Source organism: Chiloscyllium plagiosum, unplaced genomic scaffold, assembly GCF_037043375.1.
Source record: "Chiloscyllium plagiosum isolate Xiang-an unplaced genomic scaffold, Cpla_swu_hap1 HiC_scaffold_1, whole genome shotgun sequence".
NCBI lineage: Eukaryota > Metazoa > Chordata > Chondrichthyes > Orectolobiformes > Hemiscylliidae > Chiloscyllium > Chiloscyllium plagiosum.
Window position 1 is genome coordinate 120,910,913 of NW_028270139.1, and position 19,426 is coordinate 120,930,338.

At 39.9% G+C, this 19,426-nt stretch overlaps 1 protein-coding gene across 5 annotated transcripts in view; it reads left to right on the plus strand.

Moving 5' to 3' along the window:
- Positions 1-19,426, plus strand: part of amacr (alpha-methylacyl-CoA racemase) — a 91,691-nt gene that overhangs the window by 23,419 nt on the left and 48,846 nt on the right. For all 5 annotated transcript variants that reach the window (XM_087990280.1, XM_087990281.1, XM_087990277.1 and 2 more), the window contains 2 exons: positions 12,732-12,875; positions 13,933-14,093. In XM_087990280.1, coding sequence (XP_087846406.1) covers positions 12,732-12,875; positions 13,933-14,093 — 305 coding nt within the window. The remainder of the gene's footprint in view (positions 1-12,731; positions 12,876-13,932; positions 14,094-19,426) is intronic.

The following is a 19,426-nucleotide window of genomic DNA, read 5'->3' on the forward strand; positions in this document are numbered from 1 at the left end:
CCAGCACTACACTCTCGACTCTAATCTCTACATCTTCAGTCCTCACTTTCGCCTAGGCGGTTAACTACAGCAGACTGTTGAAGCCAAATCATTGAGTTTGTTTAAGACAGAGATAGGTAGATAGGTTCTTGATTGGAAGGGGATCAAGGGTTACACGAGAAGGCAGCAGTTCAGGGTTGATAAACATATTAGCCATGATTAACTGGAGGAGCAGTCTCTATTCGCTGAATGATGTATTTCTACTTCTATATCTTCTGGTCTTATGGTTTTACTGGCAAACTTGAGATTGTTTCTTCCTTTATACTCTGCCCCTCGCATGTGGTTACTGTTAGAGAGCTTGTACACCACTCCTACAAGTGGCTTCTTGCTATTATCATTGCTCATTTCAGCTCAAATATCAGAAGTGAAATGTTTGTTTTTATAAAAGGATTGTTCAAGCAAATTGTTCAAGCATCTATTGGATGTACCACTAGTAGACTGGTAACTTTATTTCCTGTCTTGATGTCTCATGATTAATGCCCATGGTGGACAATAAGTGAGTTGGCAAGAAGAAGGAAGGTATTGGCAAGGCGGTGGAGCAGCAACTATAAAGGCCCATTGGGAATAATTTGAAGTATGGGGTTGAGTGGGGAGCCATGAGTTTGTGGAAGAGGTTGGCATGGAAGGGGCATAGAGAGTGAAGAGAGTAAGTGGAATGTTTTCTGTTTTAATCTTTTATTTTTGAACTTTAAGTACAGTGCCAGCATCCAGGCAGGCATTCCAGCATGCCCTGTTTGGAAGCCAGTAGCATCTTTGGCTCTTTCCAGGTTGCCTGGCCTGATTCCCAATCTAGTCTGCACTCCAGATCAAAATATAGATATGCAGGCAGCCATTTTTAAAGGTCAAAGAACCAGCATTTGTTGCAACTCTGCACCTCCGACCTGAGAACAAAAATCAGAATCATAGCGTTCATAAGTTTGTAAGATATAGGAGTAGAATTAGGCCAGTCGGCCCATCAAGTCTCCTTCGCCATTCGATCATGGCTGAGATGCTCCTCATCCCCATTTTCCTACCTTCTCTCCCTTTAGCAGTTTTAAAAAGTCTGTTTGACTCCTCCTTAAATTTACTCACTGCTCCAGCATCCACTACACTTTGGGTTAGCAAATTCCATGGATTCAAAAGTTAAATTTGTTACCCCTTATCCTAAGACTATGACCTCTCATCCGAGAATGTCCACAAGAGGAAATATCCACTCCACGTCTATTTTATCCACACCTTTATCATACCTTTGAATACCTGAATTTGATCTCCCTTCATTTTTCTAAATTCAATCTCTTATTATGAGGAGGATAAACCCCTCATCCCTAGGATCAATCAAGTGAATCTCCTCTGAATTGCTTCCAATACAACTATGCCTTTTCAAACCTGTACACAATATTCTTGGCACAGTCTCACCAATATATTGTATCATTGCAATAATATTGCCTTACCTTTATATTCTGTTACTTTAAAACTATAAAAACCCAACATTCCATTTGCTTTCTTTACTTTCTGCTGTACCTGCATGCTAGTTTTTTGTGATTCACAAACGAGGACACCCAGATCCCTCTGCACTGGAACACTGTAAAGTCTCTCCGCATTAAGATAATAGGTCATCTTCCCATTTTTTAAATCCAAATGCATGACCTCACATTTATCCATGTTAAACTTCATGTGCCACATTTTGGCCCACTCTCTTAACCTATCTAAAATCCATTTGTAAGGTTCTTCTCGTCAACTTTAAGGGCATTTACATGGTCATTGGATAGACTTATGGATGAAAATGGAATAGTGTAGGTTAGATGGGCTTCAGATTGGTTCTACAGGTGGCACAACATCAAAGGCTGAAGCACCTGTGCTGCGCTGTAATGTTCTATGTTATTTTGTCATTGCAATTTTTGTATCATGTGCAAATTTAGCTATATAGCCTTCTATCCCTGTATCCAAGTCATTAACATAGGTTGTAAACAGCTGAGGTCCAAGGACTGAACCCTATGGCACCCCACTTGTTAGATCTTGCCATCCAGAAAAAAAGCTCACTTACCTTTAAAACCATGCTGACTCTGATGGATAGCGTTTTAACTTTCCAAATGTCTGCTATTGCTTCCTTGAAAATTGATTCTAACACTTTCCCAACAACAGATGTTAAATTAACGGTCTGTAATTTTTCACATTTTGCCACCTTCCTTTTTTGAATGAGGGTGTTATATTTTCTAATCCACTGAAACCTTTCTCGTGTCTAGGGAATTTTGGAATATTGTAACCAATGGATCTACTAATGTTAGGTGCATTAGTCAGAGGGAAATCGGTCTGTGTGGGTTACTCTTCGGAGGGTTGGTGTGGACTGGTTGGGCCGAAAAGCTTGTTTCCACATTGTAGGGAATCTAATCTAAATCTAATCTACTATTTTCACTGCCACTTCTGTTAATACCCTAGGATGTAAGCCTCAGGCTCAGGGAATTTGTCTGTCCTCAATCCTAATAGTTTACTTAGTATCTTTTCCCTATCGATATTGATATTCTAAGTTCTACTTTATCTATTGCCTCTGACTTGCCTGTTCCAATAGGAATGATACTGTTGTACTCCATCGTGAAAACTGAGGCAAACATTGATTTAGCAACTCTGCCATCTCAGTGTTCCCCACTATTAACTCTCTGGTTTCATCTTCCAAGGGACCAACATTCACATTTGCGGCTTAGTATAGAAGCTTTTGCTATCCTTTTTGATATTTTGTGCTAGGTTTCTTTTGTAGTTTACCAGCTTTTGTTTATATTTGAAAGTTTCCTAATCTTACAACCTGCCACTGACATTTGTAAAATGGTATACCTTAGTTTTTGACTTAATATTGTCCTTGACCTTTTTTAACCATGGATAGCTCTTTTTACCCCCCCCCCCCATCATCTTTCTTTCTCACTGGGATATATTTTAGTTGTGAGGAATTGAGTAGCTCCTTAAATATCTGACACTGCTCATCTGCTGTTTTACCATTTAGCCTTCCTGCCTACTACTGGGTCAAATCTGTCCTCATGCCTCTGTAATTTTCTTTGTTTAACACTACTTTCTCAGCCCCAAACTGAATTTTGAATTCTGTCATACTGTGATCACTACTCCCTCGAGGATCCTTAACGATGATGTCATCATTTAACACAATTCCAAATCCAGAACTGCCTGCTCCCTGGTTGGTTCCACAACATACTGCTCCAAGAAATGATCTCTAATACATTCAATCAACTCTGCCTCCAGGCAACCTTTGCCAATTTGATTCTTCCAATCTACGTGTATGTTAAAAATCACCCATGAAAATTGCTGAACCTTTCTTGTAAGCCTCTGATATTTCCTGCCCCACAGCAAAACTACTGTTTAGGGACCTCCAGATTACTTCTACCAAGTACTTCTTCCCTTTCCTATTTCTTGTTTCTACGCAGATTGATTCCACATCTTATGTCCTATGCATATGTCATTTCTCATTACAGTTCTGATTCCTTTCTTCACCAGCAAGACCACACCACTTCCTTTTCCTTTACGTGTATCTTTCCAAAATGCTGCGATTCAATTCCCAGACTAGGTCTCATTGTAACCATGTTTCCGTAATCACTACCAAATCATAACATTTGTTTCCATTTGTGCTATTAACTCATCAATTTTGTTTCAAATGTTTCGTGCATTTACATACAAAGGTTTGAAATTTGTTGTACTGTTAATTTTCACTACTTTTATACAATTCCTTGGTGCTTAAAGATAGTCACCTGCACTGTCCCTCACCTTTATTGTCTGGTAACCATCTGTCTGAGGCTCCTGCAACTCTACCTCCTGGATCCTTCGCACTCACAGTTACACCCTCCTGTCTCTGACCACTGGCCGAATTCACATTAGTTAGTTTAAGAGTTGTGATTGTCTCCTGAAACAGTGTGTCCAGGTAACTTGCCCCTTCCCTGATGTGTTGTACTTTTTGAAGCTAATACTCCAGCTCATCGACTCTGAGCCAGAGTTCCTTAGTAAGCAACATTTACTATAGACATTGTCACTGGGAACCACAATGTGGTCTACCAACTCCCACACCATGCAGGAACATCACTTCACCTGACCTCACAGCACCAGGGTCCCAGGTTCGATTCCAGCCTTGGGCGACTGTCTGTGTGGAGTTTGCACATTCTCTCCATGTCTGCGTGGGTTTCCTCCAGGTGCTCCGGTTTCCTCCCACAGTCCAAAGATGTGCAGATCAGGTGAATTGGCCATGCTAAATTGCCCATAGTGTTAGGTGCATTTGTCAGAGGGGGGTGGGTTACTCTTTGGAGGGTCACTGTGGACTTGTTGGGCCAAAGGGCCTGTTTCCACACTATAGGTAATCTAATCTAATCTATCCTTATTTTGTTGAATTGGTTTTGAATTTTTTTTAAACTGTTGTTGAGATTAAGGGGGAGAGAGCGAGTGGGGAGAGCGCGAGCAGGGAGAGTGAGGGGGGAGAGGGAGGAGCGAGGAGAGATGCAAGGGAAGAACGAGGAGAGGTGCGAGGGAGGAGCGAAGGACTTCTGGGAAGGTGAATCTAACCGTTTAAAAGTCTTACCTCAGGCATCGGGGCCTCCATTTACCAAGAGGTGCAAAGGAGGAGTGAAGGACTTCAGGAAAGGTTTTAAGTGGGTGAGAAAGGACACAGCAGACATGTGGAGACTGTTTAAGGAGCAGTTGTTGTGAGTGATGCACAAATTTGTTCCTCTGAGACAGGTAAGAATCGGTAAGATTAAGGAACCTTGGATGACGAGAACAGAAGAGCTTCTCATCAAAAGGAAGAAGGCAGCTTACGTAAGGTGGAGGAAGCAAGGATCTAGCACAGCTTTAGAGAATTACAGGCTTGCTAGAAAGGAGCTCAGAAATGGACTGAGGAGAGCCAGGAGGAGGCACGAGAAAAGCTTGACAAGACGGATTGGGAGAACCCAAAGGCGTTTTACTCATACGTGAGGAATAAGAGAATGCTCAGGGAGAAGATAGAGCTAATCAGGGTTAGCGGAGGGAACTTGTGCGTGGAGTCTGAGCAGATAGGGGAAGCCCTAAATTAGTTTTTTGCTTCGGTTTTCACCAAGTAAAGGGAGCTTGTTGTAATTGAAAACTTAGAGGAGCTGGCATACAGTCTTGACCAGATCAAGATTGATGAAGTTGATGTGCTAGAAACTTTGGAAAACATTAAGATTGATAAGTCCCCAGAGCCAGACCATATTTATCCTAGGCTTCCCCAGGAAGCGAGAAAGGAGGTTGCTAAGCCGATGGCAAGGATTTCCCTATTACCCTTCTTGAAAAGTGGAACTACATTCGCCTCCTTTCAATCCTCCGGTATGATTCCCGTGGAGAGTGAGGAGGCAAATATCCTCGCCAGCGGCTTAGCAACCTCCTTTCTCGCTTATAGTTGTCATGGATTTTAATTGCGTGTATATAGCTGTGCCGAAAATCCTGGGTCAATGTAGGATTACAGTATTTTCAGACACTTGAATTAGATAAAGTTCTATTTCTTTTTATGTTTTCCTCCTCAATGTAATTTATGTTTCTTGCTAGTAGTGGAAGTTACTTGCTCTGTAGGGGACTCTTCACCTGCCTGTGAATGAGCCATAATGAAGCATAGTAGCTATTTTTGTTTAGGCTCCTTAGTTAACTAGCTTCAGCTTTTAATTCTCACAAATTCTCTTTGAATTGAGTTTGCTTCTTTGAATAAAGTAAACCAATTTTTGTTCTTAAATAATTGTTGCATTGGCATACTTGCTATAACTTGAATAGAAATTTATTGTCACATGTACTTTTACATCGAAAATGTAGTGAAAAGTTTCATAAGTTGTCCCACCATGGAGCCTACATGAATACAGAAGTCGTATGTAATATTTTTTAAAAAATAAAATTAAGACAAAGTTCATCACAATTCAGCTTCTGGGCTTGGGAAAAGACAATTTAGGAATGATGGTGTACCCTGAACTTGCAGCTGGGACAAAAACCACAATGTTCGGCTGCTGGATGCTCAACCAGAAGCCTCTACTGAAGAAGGCTGTCATGCCTGGCTGACACAGTCACCACCTGCTGGGCTGCTGAAATATCTAGTCACCAAAGACGAATAAGACTGCCACACCAGGACAATGCTGCCACACCAGAAGACCAACACAGCAGGAGGCTGCATCACTAGGAGACTGCCATCCAGGGCCGAGACCACATTTCCCTTCCTCCATGCAACTGGGTCTGGCTGCAGACCTGGAGCTTTGGCCTACCCTGTGAGTCCAGGCTGGGGGAATCAGCCCAGGACCTGGTCTAGTACTTGCATGAATTAGGTATGGGTTCTTCTGCTGTAACGTGACAGCTGTGTACTTCTACAACCTCAGGCTATGGAAAACTGCTATAGGAAATCGTACTGTTGAAGATCGCTACTAGAAAATCGCTACACCCATTCAGTAGAAAGTTCGCATTATCCAAACAATGTCCACTATTCAACAATCATGTTATAGCCAATTCGTGCTGACGAAAAGCAAGTTTTAGCAGAATGACCCGTAGTTCGAAAAGAACTTGGTTCTGTTATTATATTGTAGGTGTTACTTAATGTGCAGAAAATCCATCAAAGCTCACTTCAAAGTAATAGAGATTGCTGACTGGTGCAGCAGTCCATTTCATGCAATTTTACGGTTGACAGCTTTCTGAAAATGTCAGGAAATTGAAATGCCACTTCCTCAGCTTTTGAACATAGTGAAAAATACTTGTCAGCTTCAGAGAACTTTACTTACAGCAAGCAACAGATGAACAAATGAAAATGAATCCAATAAAAGGTGCCATGGAATGAATGTGCAACTCATTAATTAATCTCTGTGTTCCTGACAACTTGGTTGTTGTGAAAATCTCAAACATATCGTGGCTAATTTAGGAAATATTGAAAAAAAGAATTGAAATTCAATATTGTAATCTAGTCCACAAAATACCAAAATCTAAAACTAAAACCTGCCCTCCTGACAGGTAGGAAAGAGTAAGTTGGGGATGTGTTACCATTAAAACAAGGCATACGATCCTAACCCACTGATAAGATCATTGCTATGTTTACCACAGCAGACATTAACACATACAAGTCTTCTGCTCAGGAAAGGCAGGTACATCATTAATATATTTAAATTGGTTTTCTGAAGTGCAATTGTGAATATGCCATTAAGATCGTCATTGAAGAGGAATCTTTAGGAAACCATATTGGATTAAATGCTTTCCAAAAGATAACCCTGAATCTCCCAAAAAAGTTAGGAAGTGAGACTGTACTTTAACGGTAGGAGTATTAGAAGGAATACAGATGATTTAAGGGTATGGATTGACAATGGAACTGTGGTGTTGCCATTACAACGACATGGTTCAAGGAGAGAGACAAGACTAGCATCTTAATATTCTAGGATACAGCATCTTAAGGTAAAACAAAGAGAGTGAAAAGTGAAGTTGGTGTTATATCATTAGTTAGTCAGTCAGTCAGTGCAGTAAGGAGCGATGATAGCTTCGAAGTGCCTGGAAGGATGCAGGTTAGGAAGAGCAATGCAGTGTGGAGTCAAGAGCTGATTGCAATGTTTCTGTGGGTTAAGTGGAGAGGGGCTATAACATTGGAATATTGAGTGCTTGGGTGAAACCTACATTAGACCATAAAATAATATATTTGCAACCTGTTGTAAAAACTTCAGCTTTTCATATTTATGGTATGTTATACATTAATCTACACTACACAAACTTTAATATCATAGTAAATGCAACTATACTGTTTTTATTGTTTTGATTTTGGCGATAAAGGATACCTGGAGTCATGTTAATTTATCAATGTGACTGGAATATGAGAAGATGGCAACCAGTGACTAGAATTCTTTGGAGTATGAAATATATCGAGAAATTGGATTGGTTAGAAAAATATTTACTGGCGTTTAGAAGTACGAGGTGGGTTCTCACAAGATGCCTCAACATTTCTAAAATGATAAGATTAGGTAAATGTGGGAAGAATATTCTGATGACTGGGGAGTCTAGAACCAGGGATCACAGTCTAAGGAAATGGGATAAGCTATTTAGGACTGAGATGAGAATAAATTGCTTCACTCAGAGTGATGAACCTGGGGAATGCTCTGTCACAGAAAGGTGCTGAGGTTAAAACATTGAATGTTTTCAAGATGGAGACAAATACTGTTCATCGGGCTAAAGGGATCAAAGGATATGGAGCACATGTGGGAACAGGATGCTCCATAGGATGATCAGCCATGATCATGTTGAATAGCGGAGCAATCTTTAAGGGCTGAATGATCACTCCTTTCCTATTTTCTGTGTTTTTTTTATGGGATATATATATAGGGTCAAACAACACAGTTCCAGAGGTTGTGTCATCACTTGAATTGATATGCAAATTGATAGGTTTTAAATGAAGTAGTAGAAGCATGTAAGCCTGAAGCTGTTGCTAGTGGCAAGCTCTTCTATCTCTGGCCAAATGATTTCCAAAGAAACGTGTCCAAAAACTTCGTTGCATAATTAATGAGGTGAAAAGCAGAAGATCACTTGAAAAAAATTGTTACGAGCCATGAGGACTGGATGCCTTGAAACTTAATCCCTTTCAGACTTCAGATACAAATGGGAAAATTCAGCCTGAATTTTACTGAGGCAGATCCTGGAAGGTCTTGCTCGGAAAAACAAGTGTTTTCTACTTTCAATATTCTTCATGCTGATTCCTACATTATGGGAAATCTTTGCTTTAACTTGTTAATGCAAAGTAATCTGTACTGTTTTGTCTCATCTCTCTCAGGAGTGGTCATACTTGTCAACTCTTACTTATTGAAATATGACCAAATATTAGACAATTTCAGCTTTTTCCAGTATCAAGCTTTACTACATTGTAGTTTAATATTAACATTTGCAGAACTGTATTTCTTAATTATTAGAATTAGTAAAGAAAATGTCCAAGTTGGAATTTTTTACAGTATTTAACTTTCATTAATCTGTATTATAATGTCTTCATTTAACTTCAAAGCAAAGAAAGCTTGTAGAAAACTAAAACAAAATTGGGGCTACATGACTGAATCTATACATGTTGGATCTACATTAGATAGAAGAGGGGGTATGGACAATGCACAACAATTGACTTTTTGCGCAATTTAATGAATTTAAATGGCATAGACACTTGAGCTGAGTGTGAAACTGGGTATCTGAAACAAAGTCATCAATTTTTCAAAGATTAATATCAGCTATTCTTTTTAAACTATTGTCCAAACACTGTTTGTAAAAAGTATTATTTATGCTTAAATAAAAATCATAATGTTGTGTAGTCATTGTGGACTATTGGACAAACAGTCTTAACATGTATTAAATTTATTCATGTCCTAAAGTATCTGCAGATTGCAGTTAAAAAGCCTGCCTGTCTCTATATTTCTAATGATCCTGTAAATTTTTCCTGTTATCTTTATGGGAGGCAAACATCTGGGGGAGTGATTCATTTTAGACCAAATCAGCATGTTACCAGATTTACTTGCTGGAATAAAATAATCATACTCTGATTTCAGGAGGGCCAAATTTTTAGTCTGAGAAGGATTTGAAAAATTTCATTAGGATTACATTACAAGGCAATGGTAACTGACAGAACAATTTAAAGAAATTTAGGGTGGTTTAGCACACTTGTCTTCATTGCTCAGACTATTGTTATGTTGAGGTTGTACAGGATGTTGGTGAGGCCACTTTCAGTGGAATATAGGATATAGTTCATTAAATGAATGCCTCAATTGAACCACATTTCCAGGCAATGCATTCCACATCCTAAATACTTGCTGTGTGATGGAAGACTTTTCTCATATCACTCTTGCGTCATTTGCATTTGACTAAGTCTATGCTGTCTTGTTAATTTTTTTTTACTTTTATAACCAAGAACAGCTGCTTTATATTTATTCTTTCTGGTCTATTCATAATTTTGAAAAGTTCTATCAAATCTCCTCTTCATTTCTTTTGTCTTGCGGAGAACAGTGCCTGTTCTCAATCTGTCCTTATAACTGAAGTTTCTCATTGCTAGTATCGTTCAGGGCCACTAAGCTCCTGACCCCAATTCAGCCTTTGTTCAACGTCGATAAAAGTACTGAATTCCAGAGGTGCGGTGAGACAGCCCTTGACATCAAAGCTGCATTAAGGAGCCCTAGCAAAACTGGATCAACAGGAATCATGTGGCAAACTCTCCACTAGTTGAAGTCATAGCTAGCACATGGGAAAATCAACATGGTTGGGGGTCAGTCATCTCAGCCCCAGAATGTCTCTGAGGAGTTCCTCAGGGTAGTGTCCTAACCCAAATATGCCCAACATAAGGTCAGAAATGGGAAGGTTCATCAATGCTTGCACAATGTTCAGTACCATTCGCGATTCCTCAGATACTGAAACAGTCCATGTTCAAATGCAACAAGAGCTTGACATTATCCCGGCTTGGACTGACAAGCAGCAAGTAAGATTCACATCATACAAATACTAGGAAATGACCGTCTCCATTACGACACAATTTAACAACCTCTTCTTGATATTCAATGGTATTAATCATCATCGAATCCCCCATATTGACCAGAAATTCAGCTGTATTTGCCATATAAATACACTGGTTAAAAGTCAAAGACTAGGCATGCAATGACGAGTAACTGAGTTCCTAATTCCCCAAAGCCCGACCACCACCTTCCAGGCACAAGTCAGGAGTGCAATAGAATGTTTCTCACTTACCTGAATGAATGCTGCTCCAATAACACTCAAGAAGTTTGACACCATCCAGGTCAAAGTAGTCTGCTTGATTGGGACCACATCCACAGGCGTCCACTCCCTCCACTGCCAACGCTCAGTAGCAACAGTAAAAAGATGCTATTGCAGACAATCACCAAAGAAACTCAGACAGTACCTTCCAACGCAGAAGCACTTCCATCTCAAAGAACAAGGGCAGCAAATACATGGGAACATCACCACCTACAAGTTCTCCTCCAACTTGGAAATATATCATCATTCATTTACTGTTACTGGGTCAAAATCCTAGAATTCCCTCCTTAATAGCATTGTGAATCAACCGACAGCAGATAGACTGCACTGTTCAAGAGGACAGGTCACTACCTATCATCTTCTAAAGGGCAGCAAGGGACAGGCTGCAATACTGGCCAGCCAGCAATGCCCACATCCATAACTGAATTAAAAAAAATGACTGACTGTCTCTTTCGCTTTTCATGCTAGTTATCAATGAGTTGCCAGTTGACTAAGTGAGTTGCTCCTGATGTCCTGACGGGCTTTGATGGACTCTCGTCTGATGCAAGCACATATCTCACCATTGTTCTTGTCACTGAGAACCCTGTAAGATTCTGCCCACAGTGTTCATTTTTTTCTCCTCCTGCCAACACTGTACACCTCAACATTTCAATATTCAGTGCACTTCATGGATGAAATGCAGGGAGAAGTACATACCAACAGGACAACATGGCCCTGCTGGGTTATTTATATGCAGAATGGAGCAAAGGACTATGGCAGATCTTCAATATAACTCTTTCACAAGAACAAGTCATAGAGATCTACAGGTCAGAAAATGGCCCTACGGCCCATCGAATATATGCCAGTCAAAACAATCATCTAGTCATTCTAATCCCATTTCCCAGTACTTGAACCATAGCATTGGCCTCTCAACTGCACATCAACATATTAAATTTTACAAATGTTTCTGCCTCTGTCCCCCTTAGATGCAGTGAGTAACAGCTGCCACAGCTTCCAGCTGTGTGAAAAAAATGTTTTCTCACATCCCTACTAAACATCCTACCCCTTATCCTGGTCACTGGTCCCTCCACCAAGGGAAAGAAATGCTTCTTCCTATCCATGCCCTCAATTTTAAACATTTCAATCATGTCCCTCCTTAGTTTCCCCTGTGCAAAGGAAAACAACCCAATCTGTCCCATTTCCCTTCTTAACTAAAACTCTCCAGCTCTAGTAACATCCTGGTAAATTTTCTCTGCATTCCCTTCAGTGCAATCATATCCCACCTATCATGTGGATTCATATTAATTTGTCTGTGGGATGTCAGCACCGTTGATCAGGCCAACAGGTAATGCCCATCCCCAACTTTTCAGAGGACATTTAAGATTGAAATAAACCACTGCGGCTCTGGAGTCATGTCTAGAACAGACCAGGTAATGCCTTGCCTGATAAATCGATTTATTTGAGCAAATTTTCTTCCCAAAAAGGACATCAGTGAATCAAACATAAGGAAAGGCAACAAAACCTAGCCCTGCCAATCACAAACACAAACAGATCAACCATGTTTTTATTGCACACTTGAGGAGCTAAATAGTCCACATCTGCTCCCATTTTATATGCTCCATTGCTTGTACACCTTGGAATGAAGAATTAAGCTTTCATCCACTGTTCTGGGAAACCAGAATATGTCAACTGATCCAGTGAGTAATCGCAATATTTTTTAAACAGTCACTTGTTAATACAGAATAGAAAATTGCTGAAAGGAAAGTCGTATTGCAAAACCTTTTCATCTTGCACTCAGTAAAATAAATTCAAGAATGCTAAACTTCAAAAAATTCAACATAATTTATACATTAAAAGAAAAGGGCACTGATTAATTGGCAAGGTTGGCAATACATTTTACTTTTTTGGACTACTATTTTGCATCATTGCTATTGTAGTCATTAAAGTTAGATTTGCGCTGGCTGATATAAGTAACTAAAACCTGTGTGTCTTCATAGGTGTCATGGAGAAGTTGGGTCTGGGCCCTGAAGATTTATTTAGCCAGAATCCAAAGCTTATCTATGCCAGGTTGACTGGGTTTGGACAAAGTGGACTATATTCCCGAAATGCTGGGCATGATATCAACTACATTGCAGTATCAGGTGACTTGAATCAATTTATTGTGATCAAGTACAGCAGTAAGGAAATCATTGTTACTGTGTCCATTTTAATGAATCACCTAAGTAGATTTTGAATGCGAAGAAGATTTAATGAACACACTTTTCTGGTTAATCAGCATATGTTTGCTTTTTACTGAATTTTTAAAAAATAATTGTTTTCCTTGCATTAATTTTTGCGTGGCTAAAATATTTCTATTATCAATAAATAATGTTCAAATTGTAAAACTGAGATGTACTTGCACCTTCAGTTAATACTGTCATGCAATGTAGTTTGTAATTATTTCGTGTATGTTAGCCTGTGGGTTGAATAATGTAACCATAATCTCAAATACTTCCTATCTCAGGTGGAAGAGGTAGGTATCCTCAAGATACCTCTTACTTCAGTCTTCTCTGTACCATGATATCACAACAACATTTAATTTAATGTTGGCTATGCTATTGCCAGCCCGAGCTGTGGAACATTTCACTGCTGTGCCATCATTCAGAAGTAAATTTTACTTAAATTACTCTCACTTTAGATGAGATTCCCTTCGGCCCAACAAGTCCACACTGACCCTCGGAAGAGTAACCCACCCAGACCCATTTCCCTTTGACTGATGTACCTAACACTATAGATAATTTAGCATGGCCAATTCACCTGCCCTGCACATCTTTGGACTGTTGGAGAAAACCGGAGCACCCGGACGAAATCCACGTAGACAAGGGGAGAATGTGCAAGCTCCACACAGTCGCCAAAGGCTGGAACCGAACCTGGGTCCTTTGCGTTGTGAGGCAGCAATGCTAGCCACTGAGCCACCATGCCGTCCTTTGCCCTTGTCAGAATAGAAAGGTCACCTCTGTTATCACATATTGGGGGGAGGTGATAGCCTAGTGGTATTATCACTAACCTTTTAATCTAGAGACAATCTTTGCCAGTGATGCTCATAACTGAAAGAATTAATAAAAATAGTTAAATATTAAAATGTCTTACTTTGTAAGAAAGTTTATACAACTGTGTTTTTGTAATGCAGTTTACTAACAACATTTATTTGGAACTTAGGTCTTCTGTCAAAATTTGGCAGGAAAGGTGAGAAACCTTATGCACCACTAAATGTTATCGCTGACTTTGCTGGAGGTGGCATTATGTGTGCCATGGGTATAATGCTAGCCCTGTATGAGAGAATACGATCTGGAAAAGGACAGCTCATCGATGCAAGCATGGTGAGCTAATACTTTGACTACAGAAATCTTAAAATCTCTGTCTGATACTGATGGGGAAGAGGGAAAGGTATTGAAGAGCCTGATAATAGGCATCAACCTTGTAGACCTAGGGAGTTTGAGGCCTTAGTGACCTTGATAACAAACTTCACTTAAATAAACTTGATCCCAGCTGGAAGGAGCATGGGGCAGACTGAGAGCCAGAAGGGTTTTGGGGCGGGCTGCCTTATAGTGGCCGGAAGGTGGGAGGGAAGGGTGGCTTGCTGGGTGGCTGAATGGTGGGGGGGGGGGGGGTCTGTATTCTCTGCCCTGTTTCTCATGTGACTGTCTTGTATGTATTTGTTACTGTGACGTTTGTGATGACTAAATGTGGGATTTGAGCTTTGTCCTCATTTGCCTGAAAACTGGTTGAACGGTGGGTTTGGGGTGTGGCTTGGCCACCCCTTTCCCCTGTAAATTGTTGCTTCTTGTATATGGCTATTCATGTTAATTGTTCATTTGTATTTTGTACTGGTTAATAAAATTTTAAAAAACTTGATCCCACATCTGTCTAGTGGCCAACCAGGTTATAGCCTTGGTTTGCTGGTGGGGTTGAAGGGTTGCAACTGAAACCCAAGCAATGGCAGTCATTAAGGAAACTGAGCCTCATCATTTCAGTGATTGTCATGCAACAGATACTAAAGTTACCTTTTAATGGATTTGTGAATAAACAAGGTAGGCTATGTTAAACATATCTGGCATAATATTAAAGATAAACTCTAAAAATACATTAAGAAATATAACTAGCTGTATTCAAGATGAATAAAACAAAAAATGTGAGAAATGTATATTATTAGATTAGACACATCTGTATATTCTGTTGGTTTTCCTCCCAGATGTTTAAGAAAAAGGTGAACAAATTGCTGATGCATTGGTCATAATATTCCAAAACATCCTCAATTTGCATGATAGCAAAATTGGCTATCTCTCTCCATGGTTAATAAAGCTCAGAAAGCTAAAGTAGGAACTTATTGACCTTGTATTCAAGTATCACTTGTGAGTAAGTACTGTTATTGGAGAACAAGTGACTGAGGTAAACTGAAAACAAAAAGTGCAGGAGTTCACAGCATAAAGAGAAAGCAAGCTAACATTTTGAATCTAGATGACTCTTCATCAGCCCCCGCAGTAATTTGCTCCTGTGTCGTGTTTAAGTGACTGAAGTATTTGGTCAAATATGTGTTCATCAGAGGAAGAGTGGACTTTTAAAGGCTAAGTCATATCTAACATAAGACTATAAAACATTCAGCTCATTGATTCCACTGTACCATTTAATGAGATCATGCCTGATCTTGTAATTCTAACTTTCACTTTCCTATCTTTTCCCCACAACCTTTGTTTCCCTTAATGATTAGAATGTGTCTCTCTCAGCTTTGAATATACTTAATGACTCAGCCTTCACAGCCCTCTGTGATGAAGAATTCCAAAGATACATGATCCTCTGAAAAGAAATTCCTTCCCTGTTTTAAATGGGCAATCGTCTTATTCTGAGATTACACCCACTGGTCCTAGCCTCTCATCCAAGGGGAAGCAACCTCTCCACATCTATTCTGTCAAGCCCCTTAATCTTGTAGGTTCTTCTTTCACTCTTCAAAATGCTAGTGAGTACAAGCCCAATCTACTGAACCTCTCTCCATAAGAAAATTTTTCCATACCCTGAATCAGCTTAATGAATCAACTTATTTGACCTACCTCCAATGCCAAAGTAATATATTTCCTTTGATAAGGGACTAAAACCGGTCAGTATGCCAGCTTTGGCCTGATTAGTGCCTTGTGTAGTTTCATTAAAACCTCCCTTTTACACTCCATCCTTTTGAAATACAGGTCGACATTCCATTTGCCTTCCCTAACTGAAATTCAATGCTATGTTTTTGTGAGTAATGCACAAGGACCTCTAAATCCCTCTGTGCTGCAGCTTTTGGAGTCTTTCTCATTTAAATAGTTTGCATCTATTCTTCCTGCTGAAATGCATCATCTCACATTTTCCCACTCTGTATTCTATTTGCCAGGTTTTTGTTCACGGACTTAACATATCTATAATCCTTCTATGGACTCCTTATGTCATCTTCATTACATGCCTTACCACCTATTTTTGTTTTTTCTGTAAATCTGATGATAGTACATTCACTTCTATCTTCCAAGTCATTAATGTACATTTTAAATAATTGTGGCTGTAGCGCTGATTCTCTCTACTAATTACAGTTTGCCATCCTGAAAATGCCCGTTATTCCAACTCTGTCTTCTATTAGCTGGTCAAATCTTGTATCCATGCTGATATACTATTCCTAACAGCTCATATCTTACTGAGTAGTCTTATGTGTGGTTCCTTAATGAAGACATGATTTGGAGATGCCGGTGTTGGACTGGGGTGTACAAAGTTAAAATTAAACCTGTTGGACTATAACCTGGTGTTGTGTGATTTTTAACTTTGTACACCCCAGTCCAACACCGTCATCTCCAAATCGCAACCAAAATTGACCTCATTCCGATAAAATTACACTTGTTCAAGTTTAGCACAGCTTTTTTTCTAGCCCAAGTTACCCAATCTCAGAGCTGAATTTTACCATGTTTTATGTTCACTATTCCTTGGGGATCTTTTACTCTGAGATCAATTATTTATGTCTGATGAGATGGGTTTATCAGATCCAAAATAGTCTGAGATCCCTATGGAGTCACAACATATTAAACATAGAACACAGAACAGTACAGCACAGTACAGGACCTTTGGCCGTTGATGTTGCTGATCTTTTATCCTACTCTAAGATCAAACTAACTTAGATGCCCTTCATTTGGCAATCATTCATATGCCTATCCAAGAGTCACTTAAATGTCCCTAATGTATCAGACTCTAGTACTACTGCTGGCAGAGCAGGAAAATCGATGAGCTTTTGCCCGAAACGTCGATCTTCCTGTTCCTCGAATGCTGCCTGACCTGCTGTGCTTTTCCAGCACACTCTAATCTAGACTCTGGTTTCCAGCATCTGCAGTCCTTGTTTTTACCTACTACTGCTGGCAGTGTATTCCATTCACCCACCACTCTCTGTATAAAGAACCGACCTCTGACATATCTCTTAAACCTTTCTCCAATCATCTTAAAATTATGCCTCCTTATGATAGCCATTTCTGCCCTGGGGAAAAGTCTCTAACTCTTCACTCTATCTATGCCTTTCGTCATCTTGTACACTTCTATCAAGTCGCCTCTTGCCCTTCTTTGCTCCAATAAGAAAAGTCTTAGAATCCCTCAACCTTTCTTCATAAGACATGCCCTCCAGCCCAAGCAGCATCATGGTAAATCTCCTTTTCACCCTCTCTAAAGCTTCTACATCCTTCCTATAATGAGGCAACTAAAACTGAACACAATATTTCAAGTCTGAGCTTACCAGGGTTCTATTGAGCCGCAGCATAACCTCATGGCTGTTAAACCCAAACCCCTGTTAATGAAAGCCAGGAGAAAGTGAGGACTGCAGATGCTGGAGTACCAGAGTTGAAAATGTGGTGCTGGAAAAACACAGCAGGCCAGGCAGCTTCCGAGGAGCAGGAGAATCGACGTTTCGGGCATAAGCCCTTCTTCAGGAATGAGGAAACTCAGCCAGCATACTATATGCCTTCTTAACAGGCCTATCAAACTTGGGTGGCAAATTTGAGAGTTTTATGAACATTGACCCCCAAGATCCCACTGTTTCTTCACACTGCCAGGAATCCTGTCTTTAACCCTGTATTCTGCATTCAAATTTGACCTTCCAAAATGAATCACTTCATACTTTTCCAGATTGAACTCCATCTATCACTTATCAGCCCAGTTCTGCATCCTGTCAATGTCCCATTGCAACCTAGAACAGCCCTCCACACTATTCACCACTCCACCTTTGTGTCATTGGTAAACTTACTAACTTACCCTTTCACTTCCTCTTCCAAGTCATTATAAAAATAACAAAGAGTAAAGGTCTCAGAACAGATCCCTGCGGAACACCACTGGCCACTGAGCTCCTGGCTGAATACTTTCCATTTACTACCCACCCTCTGTCTTCAAGGGGCCATCCAATTCTCTGTCCAGACAGCCAAATTTACCTGTATCCCATGCTTCCTTATTTTCTGAATGAGCATACCATGGGGAACCTTAAACAACGATTTAAAATCAATGTACACCACATCCATTGCTCTACCTTCATCAATGTGTTTTGTCACATCCGCAAAGAATTCAATAAGGCTTGTGAGGCATGACCTGCCCCTCTCAAAGCCATGCTGTTACAACACATGGTAAATCCTCCTGCTAAATTTAAAACCAGCAACACAGAAAAGATTTATCCCGTGCAGTAATCTGTAAACATTTGAGTGCCAAGAGTATTTAAAGTAAAAATTAACAACTTTATTTCTTAAAGTATAATGGAGTATAATTAACTAACCACTATTTATGATTTCTTCCTCCTATAATACTAGTCCAATAAAACTCCCAATTAGGATTTACAAAACCACACTTCTTATCTCAAAACCAGGCAGTTTTCGTTCTTCCATTCGGATCTACCGTGTCTTCTTTTCTTCTTCTTAGGAATTTCTGCATCACAGATTACTGATCGAAAAGGTTCTTTTTAGAGAGTTATTTTTCAAACAGTCTGTTTACATGCTTTGCTTGTCAGTTCTCCTCTCAACTGTTCAATTTTCCCCAGTCTTATACCCCCCCCAAGCATCGGATTGTGTCACTGGCTTTTAAGATTGTCAGTGTACTAAATTCAAACTGGATTGGAGTTTGATATTTTTCTGGGTATAGTTTAAATTGATTGGCCAAATTCAAATTTATTTTTGTCTCCAGGGCAACGAGCTAATTGAATTGTTTGACCAAGTGTTACATTGTTGCCTTATTGAGAACACTTGGTGCTGTGTCTGGTAGTTCTGCTGCTTTTAACTCTTTTAAAGTATACCCACAACTTCATAACTGGTTTTCCACGTAACCATAAATCCTGTCTCTCAGAATCCTCTCCAATAATATGCCCACCACTGACATAAAACTGTAATTTCCAGGATTATCCCTATTCCCTTTCTTGAACAAGGGAAGAACATTTACCACCCTCCAATCATCTGGCACTACTCCAATGAGGACACAAAGATCATTGCCAAAGGCTCACTAATCTCTTCCCTCAGTTTTCCTTAATCCTCTCCGCTGAAGCTTTTCCATGCCCCCCTTCTAGCTCTCCTAAGTTCATTCTTAAGTTCCCTCCTTGCTACGCTCTTGCTTGTAACCTTCTAGTGCCTTGCCTCCTCAAATTTAAACTTCTTTCTTTGTCTTGACTCGATCTTCTACATCC